This window comes from Spinacia oleracea, chromosome 6, assembly GCF_020520425.1.
Source record: "Spinacia oleracea cultivar Varoflay chromosome 6, BTI_SOV_V1, whole genome shotgun sequence".
Lineage (NCBI taxonomy): Eukaryota > Viridiplantae > Streptophyta > Magnoliopsida > Caryophyllales > Amaranthaceae > Spinacia > Spinacia oleracea.
The window spans coordinates 109,536,965-109,550,037 of record NC_079492.1 but is presented as its reverse complement, the minus strand read 5'-3'; the positions used below and the strand labels follow the sequence as shown (position 1 = coordinate 109,550,037).

At 46.0% G+C, this 13,073-nt stretch overlaps 1 protein-coding gene across 1 annotated transcript; it reads left to right on the top strand.

The window, feature by feature from the left end:
- Window positions 1-1,736: 1,736 nt before the first annotated feature.
- Window positions 1,737-12,137, top strand: LOC130463471 (uncharacterized). The gene is made up of 3 exons (XM_056832607.1): window positions 1,737-2,103; window positions 2,186-2,310; window positions 11,966-12,137. The coding sequence occupies exons 1-3, from the start codon at window positions 1,771-1,773 to the stop codon at window positions 12,135-12,137; spliced, it is 630 nt and encodes a 209-aa protein (XP_056688585.1). The 5' UTR covers window positions 1,737-1,770.
- The last annotated feature ends 936 nt before the right edge of the window (window positions 12,138-13,073 follow it).

The following is a 13,073-nucleotide window of genomic DNA, read 5'->3' as shown; positions in this document are numbered from 1 at the left end:
CGACTAAGGACCTGCGCGGTTTAATGGCGCATACCCCGCCGGCTAAAGATGGTGAGCCTGTCCGCTAAGGGTGGACACCCCGTCCGATAGAAGTGGACGAATCTGTTTTTGAAATTTGAAAATAAGGACCTACGCGGTTTGTGACGTAGACCCCGCCGGCTAAAGATGGCGAACCTTGTCCGCTAAGGGTGGACACCCCGTCCGATAGAAGTGGACGAATCTATTTTGAAATTTGTTTTATTTTTTTTTTAAAATAAGGACCTACGCGGCTAGTGACGCAGACCCCGCCCGCTGAGGGTGGGCGAGCCCATTTTGAATTTCTTATTTTGCCTATGTAGAAGGGCTTTTGTGATTACAACCTGTTGGTGGGTCGTAATATTTCCTGCTTAGATGTGTCCTATAAGTGGGTCCACACTGTGTATATTTTGTTTAACAATATTTTTTTTTTTTCTTTTTTTTTTCAAAATACCGTTTTTTTTTTGGGAAAGAAATATCAAGATAACGGATATCTTACACAAAATAGGGGAGTACGCGTGCCCGACAGCGAATATTCGCTATCTAGGAAGCATTTTCAGCGCCCAACTGTGGGCGCTTGAATTTCTAACGCCCAGAGCTGGGCGTTGAAAATGCGAAGGGGGAGGCTGGTCTTTAAATACGCGGACCGTCTCCTTCCTTTCCCATTTCCACCATTTTCGCTTAAACTCTTCACTTCTTTCTACTGATTTTGCTCGTTTCCTTCACTTTTCTTCACGAATTCTACTCCAAATCACTTCTTAATCTTCCCAATGTAAGTAATTTTTAGTTTTTTTTGTCAATTTCAGTATTTTTGTCAAGTATTTTTGTGCATGAAATTGATTTGGAGTTTTTTTATTTTGTGCCCCTTTCCTTCAATTAGATAGTTGGAAATGTTCCACATAACATGTTAATTAGCTTGTGCATGTTAATTTTTGCAAGTATGTTGATTTTTGTTGAATTTGGGCATTTTCATGCTAGCCCCCAAGTAACCTACGACCCTAGTATTTTCTTATAATGTAGGTGTTCTTGGTTCCTCATAATTCATGGGTGACAAATCATGGAAGAATTTTGATTTTGCTGGAGTTAATTTTTACTTAGGGAATTTCGCCAAGTATGAACTTAGTATCATGTTTTTAGGGAACAAAAATTGTATGACTCCATTTCATGAGTGAAATGCACTCTTTTTAGGGATCGGTGTGAGTGCTGATTTTGTCAAAGGTATAATGCCTTGTTGTATTGTTGATCAGCATGTCTGACGAGTCGTTACCCCCTCCTGGTGGCCACGAGGAGCGTGGCATGACGCGTCAGTCTACTGGCGCGGGTCCCCTATGGGTGGGCCCTGAGCTCTACGACGGTCGTGATCTGCACTACGACCTAGAGCACCACGTGACTTCCCACCTTCACGCGAGGAGAGAGACTACGGTTCGCGGCTATGGCGCAGCGACGAGTGAGACCGTTTTTAGCTACCTGAGCTCGAAAGCCCAGGCCTTGGTGAGGGCGAGCTCACTGTTTCCGGTGGTTGAGACCTTCTGGGAGATACTGCGGCTTAACATCTCCCTGTCCTTTCTGCGGTCGTTCATGAGGTGGTGGTGGGATACCACCAACACCTTCCATTTCCCTTGGGGCGAGATGACGATCACTCCTGAGGACTATACGGCTTTGACGGGCTTGACCTTTACAGGGAACCCCGTTCGTCTGAGGTCGGATAGCCCGTCGCCGACTGTTGCTGAGGGTACCAGGCTCCTGGGCTCGTGGATGGGTAGTAGATTACCTTCGTACCAGCCCCGTGGGATACCTTTCGCTGACCTGATGTGGGCTTTGGAGCATGGGGTAGAGGAGTCGCCTTCGAGACAGGCTCGGCTGTTCTACCTCCATTTTATTACTTCCACTTTTCTATCGGGTCCGACTGACACCTTTGACCCGAGGTGGATAGGCATGGTGGAGGACGTGTCTACACTGGGTGACTATCGCTGGGGCGATTTGGGCTATGCGACGCTTGTCGGCCAGATGAGTTTGTCGGTGCGCGACTCGGACCCGAGTAGACGTCACTTTGTGATTACATTAGCGGGAGTGCCGCGTTTGATCGAGGTATGTGCCTAGACTTTCTTTTGTTTTTCTCGCTTTTACCGGGCCTCTTTTTTTAATGTTTTATTGTCCTTTCTTTTTGCAGCTGTGGGCCTTTGAGCACTTACCTTGGCTGGCTCCCCGAAAGGGGCAGAGGCCTTTGGAGTTCCCTGCCGGTCGCCGTTGGGGTTGGAAGAAGAAGCTGACAGTGCGTCCACCGCCCGATACCGTGTGGGATCTTATCTGGGACGGGAACCCTGAGCATTTACAGAATCTTATCCTCTATCTCGTATTTCGTCATTCTTTTTTATTTTCTATGTGCGAGATCTGACTGCGTTTGTACAAAACAGGTGGTTTGGACCCCATGGCTCTCTTTTAGGGGTACCCATGCTTCGGTCAGGGATAGTTATGCCCTGAGCCAGATGCGGGTCTTGTTCGTTGGCCGCCGGGACCCTGTCTGGTACCTGGGAGAGCGGGTACGTATGCAGACGGTCGGGGCTTTTTCGGTGCCTATGCCTCCGCCTGCGACCATGTTGTCTACTCGCTCGATAGGCGAGTCGTGGAGGGTCCACTCGAGGACTGGCGTGCCGGCGACGGAGTTGGTGATAGAGGGAGCTAGCTATTACCAGTTTATCCAGGATTCTCTTCGTCTCCCGGAGCCTGGCGCTGTAAGTTGCCTTCTCTCTTCGTATTGATTTTAGTGTTTTCATGCTCGTGCCCATGTGTTTATGCCTACTGTGTTTTGTGCAGGAGTGTCCTGACCCTTCGTTGGGGGGATGGGTGCTTCCCGATGCTCGGATCTCGTATACCGGAGAGAGTGGATCCGAGATTGTGGAGACTTTCCCGGAAGACCGGGTTTTTCATGCTCCGCTCCCTGAGGGAGTACAGGCGGTATGCACCTTTTATTTGTGCACTCTTCTTATATTTTTTTTCTCTCCCTTTTTACTAACACTCCTGTTTCAGGTTCCGGCCCGTACGGCCAACGCGATGGTGGGGGTGATCAACCGGTTGAAGTCCGCGTTGGTTCGAGCCCGGTCTGCACTTTCTTGCAGGAGCCCCCACTCTACTCGGGTAATGTGCCCTCTTTTTTCTTTTGATCTGTACCTTTTGTTTGGCTTTCGGTTACTCACATTCTTTTTTTTCTTTTCTTGTAGACGGGTGCTAGACGCGCCGGGGCCGACGACGCGGGTCCCTCGGGCGGGGGACACGGTCGTGAGAGAGAGAGGGTACGGCACTCGCCCTTACGGCATCGCCGTTCCGACGCGGGGGTGAGTTCTTCCGGGGAGAGGTCCGAGCCGGAGCATAGGCGACGTTCCGTGTCGGTGGCCCGAGAGCCTAGCCCCGAGTTGCAGTCACAGCCTCATTTTTGGGGTGATTCTGGCTGGGGGCCCTCATACCACGGGGAGTGGAGTGGATGGACCGGCGAGGCTTGGAGACATGGAGCCGATGACGAGTCTTAGGCTTACCTCCTGTTTTGTACATATTCATTCTTGTATTCCGCATGTATATATATATATTTTTTTGCGATTTTTGGTGCAAGAATGTTTTGAGCCTTCCGTGGGCTTTGTTTTAACATTTTATAGCAATATTAGCTTTCTAAACCAACGACGAATTTTGAAAAGGGAAAGACTTTCGTAAAAATAATGAGTTCATACAAGAGTGCACACATATTTTTAGACTAACCGACTACTTGGGGTATTACATATGCATGTTCACTATTTTTTGTTTTTTGCCGACTCGTGCCATACTCCTTTGTTAGGCTTGTTCCTGAGAATTCTTGTGGCTTTGTTTTTTCATTCTATTTGGTCTTGCCCGTGCATGGGTTAGGGTAGAGTGCCCTTTGCAGTATCTTTTCCTCTTGATGCGTTGCATGACTTTATTATTTTTTAATTTTTATTGGACCGAATCCTTGAGAAGGATTGCCTACGTATCTTGTCAGAATCAGGTCGCGCGTAGTTCTAGCTTTTGAAAATAGTTTTTTTTTTTTTTTGAAAGGGTGTTCATTACACGTCTGCTTCCCCCCCAAGTGTTCGTGGTTCTTTTGAGGGTTAGAAAAAGGAGTACGAACACTTGCAGAAGCGGGAGGGTAGGTGGCAAGAGAGAATGACGCCCGAACAAGGGCGAAGGAAATATCGGCGCCCGGGTTTGGGCGTGAAAAATAACAGCGCCCAGTCCTGGGCGTTGAAGTTTTGTCCTTCGCTTTTTCTATTTTATCGAGTTTTATGCCGTTTGCTTATAGTAATGCGCAGAATGCTTGCTTATGAGTCTTAATGTGTTTTATTAGATGCCTTAACTCCGGACTGAATTTTATTAAATATGGTACTTTTTCAATTGGTCTAAGTTCGTGAGGTTAGCAAATTCCGCTCCATCTATGTCAGCTAGTTGGACTGCTCCGCCAGGTAGGATGGTCTTTACAAAATACGGTCCCGTCCAGTTAGGCCGGAATTTTCCTCGAGGGTCCGTAGTAGGTGCGCGGACTTCTTTTAATACAAAATCGCCTTCTTTGACATTTCGAGGTTTGACTCTTTTGTTGAATTGCCTTGCGATGCGCTTTTGATACACTTGCACGTGATGTAGAGCTCTCAACCTTCGTTCGTCTAAAAGGACGAGCTCGTCGTACCTAGCTTGGACCCAATCAGCTTCGGGTAGCTTGCTTTCTAGGACGATCCGGAGGGAGGAAATCTCCAACTCGACCGGTTGAACTGCTTCCATTCCGTATACCAAGGAGTAGGGTGTTACTCCAATGGAGGTGCGGATTGAGGTTTGATAGCCCCATAATGCGAAGTGTAATTTGTTGGGCCAATCCTTATAATTTTCGGCCATTTTTTCGATTATGACTTTAATATTTTTGTTGCCCGCCTCTACCGCGCCGTTCATTTGCGGCCTGTAGGGAGAGGATTCATGGTGTTTGACATGATATTTTTCGAGCAGGTCTTGGACTTCGGCCCTGAAGTGGGAACCTTGGTCACTTATGATTTCATGTGGAACCCCGTATCGACAGAATATGTTCTTTTCTAGGAATCGAGCGACATGTTTGGCCGTTAATTTTGCATAGGAGACTGCCTCTACCCATTTAGTGAAGTAATCAATTGCGACTAAAACGTACTCGTGTCCCCCTACGCCTGTTGGTGTTACCTTGCCGATTATATCTATACCCCAGGTGGAAAAGGGCCATGGAGAAGTGAAGGTGTATAGTTCTGAGGGAGGCAAATGGTTAAGGTTACTGAAGATTTGGCATTTTGGGCAAGTTTTTACAAAGTGATGACAATCAGTTTCCATAGTGGTCCAATAGTACCCTGAGCGGGATATTTTTCGGGATAGCATTTTTCCGTTCATATGGGGTCCGCACACGCCGTTATGGTATTCTTCCATTAGTCTTTGGGCTTGGTTTTGATGGACACAAAGTAACTTGATTTTATTCGGCGTGTATTTGTACAGTTCTCCCAGAATTATGCTATATTGTGAAGCGAGGAGGCGTAGGGCCTTTTGTGCTCGCGGGGAAGTGTTTGGGGGGAATTCCCCACTTGTTTTGTAACGAAGGATGTCCGTGTACCATGGTTCTTCTTCGGTGTTTTCAGGTTCGGAGTCTATGGCACAACAATAAGCCGGCTCTTTCCTTCGCTCGACCCGAAGGGTCATTCCGTCCCATTCATTCGGGACTTTGAGCATTGAAGCTAGCTTTGCTAGTGCATCCGCGAATTGGTTGTCGTCTCTTGGCAAGTACGTATACTCGATTTTTTCAAATTGCTCGACTATTTGGTCTAAGTGAGCTTGATATTTTGAGAGACTAGTGCTTCAGACCTTCCATCTTTTGGATATATGGTTGATTATTAGGGAAGAATCCCCGAAGACTTGTAGATGTTTGACTCCGAGGCTAACTGCGGCCTCTAGCCCAACTATACAGGCCTCGTATTCGGCGGCATTGTGTGTGGCCTCGAAGTCAAGTTTGACGGAAATTGGTATATGGGCTCCTTCGGGACTGACTAGGAGAACTCCGACGCCGCATCCTTTTTGGTTGGACGCGCCATCGAAGTATAGTGTCCAATAGTCGTCTCGTATCATCAGAAGTTCCTCGTCGGGGAGGGGGTAAGCTTCCGTGGTTTCCTCATTCGTGGCATGCTCGGCCAGGAATTCGGCTACCGCTCTTCCTTTGATTGTTTTTTCCGGCATGAATTTTAGGTCGAATTCTGAGAGCATGATTAGCCACCTGGACAGGCGACCATTTAGGGCGGGCTTTTCGAACATGTATTTTAAGGGATCTAGTTGTGACACTATATGAACAGTGTGGGCCAATAGGTAATGTCTGAGTTTTTTAGATGCCCAGACGAGGGCGAGACAGGTTTTCTCAAGTTCTGTGTATCTCGTCTCGTACTGTATGAACTTCTTGCTCAAGTAGTAAATGGCTCGCTCGGATCCATGTACGCACTGTGAGAGCATAGCTCCTGCTGCAGTATCCGTGACGGTTAGGTATAGGCGTAAAGGGATTCCAGGCAAAGGCGGGGAGAGGACGGGTGGTTTGCTTAGGTATTCTTTGATTTTATCGAAGGCAGTTTGGCATTGTTCATCCCATTCGATCTTTTCTTCTTTTCTTAATTTTTTGAATATTGGCTCACAAGTCATAGTAAGCTTGGAAATGAACCTACTAATGTATTGCAGCTTTCCTAGGAAGCCCCTTATCTGTTTTTCAGTTTTTGGTGGGGGCATTTCGGTAATGGCTTTGATCTTAGATGGGTCAATCTCGATTCCTCGCGTACTAACAACATATCCTAGCAATTTTCCCGAGGTTACCCCGAACACACATTTTTGTGGATTTAGTCTCATGTTATATTTCAAGATTCGGGTGAAGAACTTTTTAAGTGCCGGGAGGTGACCGTGCCGGTCTTTAGATTTGACGATCATGTCGTCCACATAGACCTCGATTTCTTTATGTATCATGTCATGGAGTAACGTGGTGGCTGTTCTTTGATAAGTGGCCCCCGCGTTTTTCAAACCAAAAGGCATTACTGTGTAACAATATGTTCCCCAAGGGGTAATGAAAGTTGTTTTTTCCATGTCTTCTTTTGCCATGAGTATTTGGTTATATCCGGCGTACCCGTCCATAAAGGAGAGGAGCGCGTGCTCTGCGGTGTTGTCTACTAGTATGTCAATGTGAGGTAGAGGGAAGTCATCTTTAGGACTGGCTTTGTTGAGGTCTCGAAAGTCTACGCACATTCGCACTCGTCCATCTTTTTTAGCTGTTGCGGGGACAATATTGGCCACCCATTCTGGGTAGTTGGAGACTTTTATAAAGCTGGCGTCTAATTGTTTAGTGACTTCTTCTTTTATTTTCAAGGCTATCTCTGGTTTGAGCCGCCGTAGCTTTTGTTTTACTGGCGTCATTTTGGGATCTAGCGGAATTTTATGCTCAGCGATTTCTCGATCTATTCCTGGCATGTCTTTGTAGGACCAAGCAAAGACACCCTCGAATTCCCGCAAAGTGGAGATTAGATCGGCCTTTTCAGTGGGAGTTAAGGTGTGGCCAATTTTAATAATTTTAGGACTTTCTTCTGTTCCAATATTTACCGATTCTGTGTCCTCAATTATAGGAGTTTTGAGTTCTTGTTCACTTACATCTTTTATTAGTTCGGTATATTCTTCTTCTGGCTCTTTTTCGTGCTCATTAGTGGCGAGACATTCTGCATTATTACTCGGATTTTTAAGCGGCACATACTCAAAAGTTTTGTTTATCTTATTAAAGTCATGAAGCATTACATCAAAAAGATCTCCCAGAGTAGAGATTTCCGGGTCTAAACTATTTTTGGGAGGGGTTACAATTTTGCTAGGTTCGGACTCGGATTCAGACTCGGATTCAGGCTCTAATTCTTCGTACATCGGACCCTCTCCCGCAGATATCTTGAACTTCATCCCACGACCGTTAGTCCATTTGAAAGTCTTGCGCCACCATCGTTGGATTTGGTCATCTTTTGAGGGTGATGGAGCGATCAATTTAGTAGGATCGAACACTTCATCTTGGAGAGCTAATGCCATAATTTCTGTTTCTTTCTTCGCTCTTTTCTTTTCTAACCCAAACATTAGCCCGAAAGCGTGTGAGTTGGGGAGCGTTTTTGGCATAGCATGGTTCTTTGGGGCGAGTGACCTTTGAGAACGTAAAGGGTCGTGTCCCAGAGCATGCATCTCTTGGGTTTGTGCGACCTCTAGGTATAGATGTTCGGGATATGCTTCTTCCATCGCGTTCCTTGATGGCTATCACGGGCAAGTACTCAGGGGCCCTGCATTATTGTTGTGGAGTAGGAGACACATTAGTTTGTTTCGTGAGTCGGTTTTTTTAGACATTCTATGACTACCCTTAAGTCGGACTAGTATATTTGGATTGCTATGTGTGCACTTTGAACTCTTTATGTTTTCGAAAATCTCTGCCCGTGTGACATTCATGATTATTTGCATGGTCGACTTTTAGTGTCGAGCATTGCCGTCGTAGTAGGCCTAACAACGACGCAAAGAGTTATTAATTTTTTTTCGCGAGTCGCTTTTGAAATCGAGTGCTTTTCTTACGCCCTTGTAGCAATTCCTTTTATGAACATTTTTTTGCGCTACGTATTTTCCTTTCGCACGGGCACCGAGGCTGCTGCGCCTGACCAGAAGGCCAAGCAGCAACTTCAGCGCCCAGCGAGGGGCGTGAGAAATTCTGGCTCCCAGCCAGGGGCGTTGAAAATTCGTCCCTGGCTGGTTCTCGTTTTCTGTCTTCTGTTTATGCGACTTCGATTTGCGTGCTTGCCTAATAACGTCCTTTACGCGTAACAGCGTTTGTGGGATTCGTCACAGGCCATCCCGAGCGTCGCTTATTTTGTGGCGATCATTCGGGTTTGTGGAACACGTGTTTCGGTATAACTCTTTGGCAAATTAGTCTATGAACGTTTGGGCAATTTTTAAGGTCGTTGGTTTTCTAGGATAGTTTGTCACACACAATCACATATTTCGCTACACATAACTACATTACAAACATGGATTTGAACATTAAATATGCCACGTAGTTTATGATAGGCTTCTATGGGTAGTTTATTTGCGCCTGGCTTGGTACCGCTTCTATCGTAGATCCAACACATGCCCCGGTCGAGGTAGTGTCTTCAACAGACGAATTTCGCCCAAGAGGCCAACCCGCAAGTGCAAGCCAAGGGGGCATGCAGGCGAGAGGGACCTAATGGGCGAGCGATTGGGTTCGGGATAGGTGTACTACCTGCACAAGTACCGAGTGGGAAACATGCGCGGCGTATGCACCCCCCTATTGGCGAAAAAAGGTATCCTTAGTCCCAACTCCCGAGGGAGCCGAGATTCGTTATGCGGTTCTGCCCGTTCACATTAATATGCTGATTTTCAGGTCGTCCCAACTTGATGAGGAAATAAACGCGGGGTAGGATCGTTTCACCCTTCGGCTATTTTGATTACCTACAAGCGCGAGTATTTCCTTCACTATCCCCAGCAGAGTCGCCACTGTGAGGGGGTCGAAAAAGCACGAGGCTAATGCGTGACCTCGTCCCTCGTCGGTGTGACGATTCTTTTTATTCAATCAAGTGTAATTGGATTTCCTGTGAGTTTACACCCAATTGACTAGTAATATAGGAGTCGCCATTCAGTTTTTAACGACAATGAGAAAAACTGACAAAACCCGATTATCGTGACATAAAGGGAGTGCAATTATGTTTGACCACGACGGCCGTAGGTTCCCTTGTGATCCCTGGTGTGGGGATCTCTCAACATACACCCGCAAGGTAGAGATTGAGGGTTCGGGGGACTGTAACTACCGAGAGGAGTACTTCGCTCGTCGATAACTCCAGAGGCAGGATATCCTTACTAGCTCAGCATAAATAATTGAAGGGACATGCGTTAACTATTAAACTAATCTGAATTGATTTTAGCAATATGCAACATATAATACTAATTCGATCGCGATTATCTGATTTAAATAGCATTAAGGGGCCTAGCATGATAATCCGATTTCCCAAAAATATTATATTTGTTACGCGTGATAGAACAATCAGATTAGGTTAGTTTAACAGTTCATAAAAAGGGCGAGGAAAGCAGTTAAATCATCGAAAAGGGACACATTACGACGCACCCTTGAGAGGTGCGTCACGGTTCTCAAAAAACTAACCACTTTGACTTTGCTATTTCTCCTTTTTATTTAACGAATCTCAATTATGGGACAGGATACGTTCTGTTCGATTTATGGATCGATTGCGACAGAACGCGTAAACAGTTTCGCAGCGAGAGGCTTAGGCTAGGGTTGGAGTCAATACTCAGAATATAATTGTGTGTTGTTGTGTTCTTTTCACGTCGAATTTAGGGGTCTATTTATAGGGGAGAGTTCGTGGAAAGATAGAATTGCAGAGTTCTAATCCACAAAGAATTAGGAAAAAACACGTACCCAGGTATTTTCAGCGCCCAGGCCTGGGCGCCGAAGATTTCGGCGCCCAAAGCCAGGCGTTGAAAATAGGGTCTGGGCTGTTTTCTTTAGTCAGATTCGGATTCCTGAAATCCGTAGAGTTTGAGATTAATTCGAGTCTTTTAGCGCGTATCAATTTTATGACGGAATGCGTCTGGGCCCGTTACGAACTCTAGGCTCGTTAGGATTTTAATTAATACGTAACTCTTATTTCTGAATCCTATTAGGAATAGGATTCTCGCGGTTTTCTATCTCATTTAGGATTTATGTTGGAATGCAACACCTAATTCTGACAGGTTTCTATCCTTTATGATTTGCCACTTTTAGAAGCTACCTTTTACGGCAGTTACTATTTTTAGCATGTTTCCATAAATAGCAGGTGTCGGGTGAAATGAAATGGGGAATCGAGATTCGTTTATTTTATAGGAAATGCGTTGTCAAGTGGAGATTTATGCTTTCATCATCGAACCTTTCCCTTTCGGGAATGGGGACAAAAGTAGGTGTCTACAGAACGCATCCTGCCCCTTGTAGCTTGATGAATTAAGCCTAAATACTGGAACATTGCTTAGAAACCCGAGATTCGTTAAATAAAAGGAGAAATAGCAAAGTCAAGTGGTTAGTTTTCTGAGAACCACAACGCACCTCTCAAGGGTGCGTTGCAATGTGTCCCTCATATGATTTAATCGCTTTCATCACCCTTTTATAAAATTGTCAAACTATTAACTTGATTGATCTATCACGCCTAATAAGATAATACCTTGGACAATTGAATTATCATGCTAGGTACCTTAAATCAATCTAAATAAGATAATCACGATCGATTTAGTGTTATGTGTTGCATATTGCTAAAATCAATTCAGAATAGTTTAATAGTTTAACGCATGTCCCTTCAATTATTTATGCTGAGCTAGTAAGGATAACCTGCCTCTGGAGTATTATCGATGAGCACTCCTCTCGGTAGCTACAGTCCCCCGAACTCTCAATCTCTGCCCTGCGGGTGTACGTTGAGCGATCCCCACACCAGGGATCACAAAGGAACCTATGGCCATCGTGGTCGAACATAATTGCACTCCCTTTATGTCACGATAACCGAGTTTTGTCAGTTTTTCTCATTGTCGTTAAAAACTGAATGGCGACTCCTATATTAATAGTCGATTGGGTGTAAACTCACAGGAAATCCAATTACACTTGATCTGACAACGTCACGCCCACGAGAGACGAGGTCACGCATTAGCCTCGTGCTTTTTCGACCCCCTCACAGCTGGTATGTATTTGCTGCATGTCAGGACGACAGAGAGGCCTCCTAGGTGCAGATAAGTCGAACGACCGTGGGTGGATGGTTCGGTTCTTTTTTGTTGAGTTGGCTAGTTTGGGGCCCGACTCCGACTTCTTGACGGGGGAGTGGATGGCTAGAGGTGTTTTTTGTTGTTTGTTTGTGTTTTCTAGGCTTGTCGATTTGACTTTGTCTCACTTGTTTGTTTTTGTAGGTGCGTCATTCGACACCGTTGGAGTCGGCGCCGAGGCTGTGGAAAAAACTGTTGTACTCTTGGGGGTCCCTTTGAAGGACAGGGCTTTCAGCGGCATCAAGTTTGAACGCAAGGAACTCTCTCATGAATAGGAAAATTCTGAGCCTGCAAACATGTCGACATCAACAGGTAAAAATGGGTTAGGGTTATTTTCCAACTTAGGTTCGTCGCCCTTTACAAAAAATAGATTACAATTGTTGTGACGAGACTGTGTCGTCCAAATATTTGTGCAGGAACTGGTCCGTCGACACGCTCTGGCAAAGCTCCTTCTGCCGACGCATTGCTGAAGAAGAGTTTGGAGGCACTAGGGAGTGTGTCTCGGCCTAAGCCCATCACAGTGGTGTCACCTCGGAGGCCGGCAAAGGCTTCCAACGATGCTGTTGTGATTGGGGAGATGGGAACATCTTCTGCTGCAGAGTTCAAGTTCAAGTTGCCGCCTCCAACTCGGAAGAGGAAGCTTGCTGTGGAGTTCCCTGACAACTTCGGGTCGGCATATGCTCCACAACATCAGCTTTGGCCAGAGGTTGACCGCCTGTGGATGCCGTCAAGCCGAGAACGTCAAGAGACCCTGTCCCCAGTTGCTGCAACTGTTGAGATTGTCTCGGATGCTTGGAAGGTATGCTTTACTTTAGTGCTTCAACTTTTGTTAACATATCGTCTTGTAGTCGTCATATAGTGACTGGAGTATCTTTTCCTTTTCTTCTTCTTCTTCCTGTTAATGCAGGCCATGTAATCTGCTTTGGCTACGCGCCATCATGTCATAATGTTAGAAGATTAAATAGTAAAAATTAAAAACGACATGAAGAAAGCTAGGCAGGAGGTTGGTCGACTCGGCGGCGTGGCCAAGGAGGCGACGGCCAAGGCTGAGATGCTGGAGACGGAGCAGGTAAAAGGTGCTGCTGAGATTGCTGCGTTGAATGCCGAGAAGGAGACGTTGGCTACTGAGGTTAACGAGCTGAAGACGTCTCTTTCCAAAGCCAAGGCGAGGATTTTCGAGTGTGCTGACTATTACACTTGAAAAATGAAGG

Coding starts and splice junctions, on each gene's coding strand:
- LOC130463471 (XM_056832607.1), top strand. CDS start 1,771: ATGGGTAGTAGATTACCTTCGTACCAGCCCCGTGGGATACCTTTCGCT. Junction 2,104..2,185: donor GAGTGCCGCGTTTGATCGAG/GTATGTGCCTAG, acceptor TTCTTTTTGCAG/CTGTGGGCCTTTGAGCACTT. Junction 2,311..11,965: donor CGTCCACCGCCCGATACCGT/GTGGGATCTTAT, acceptor TGTGTTTTCTAG/GCTTGTCGATTTGACTTTGT.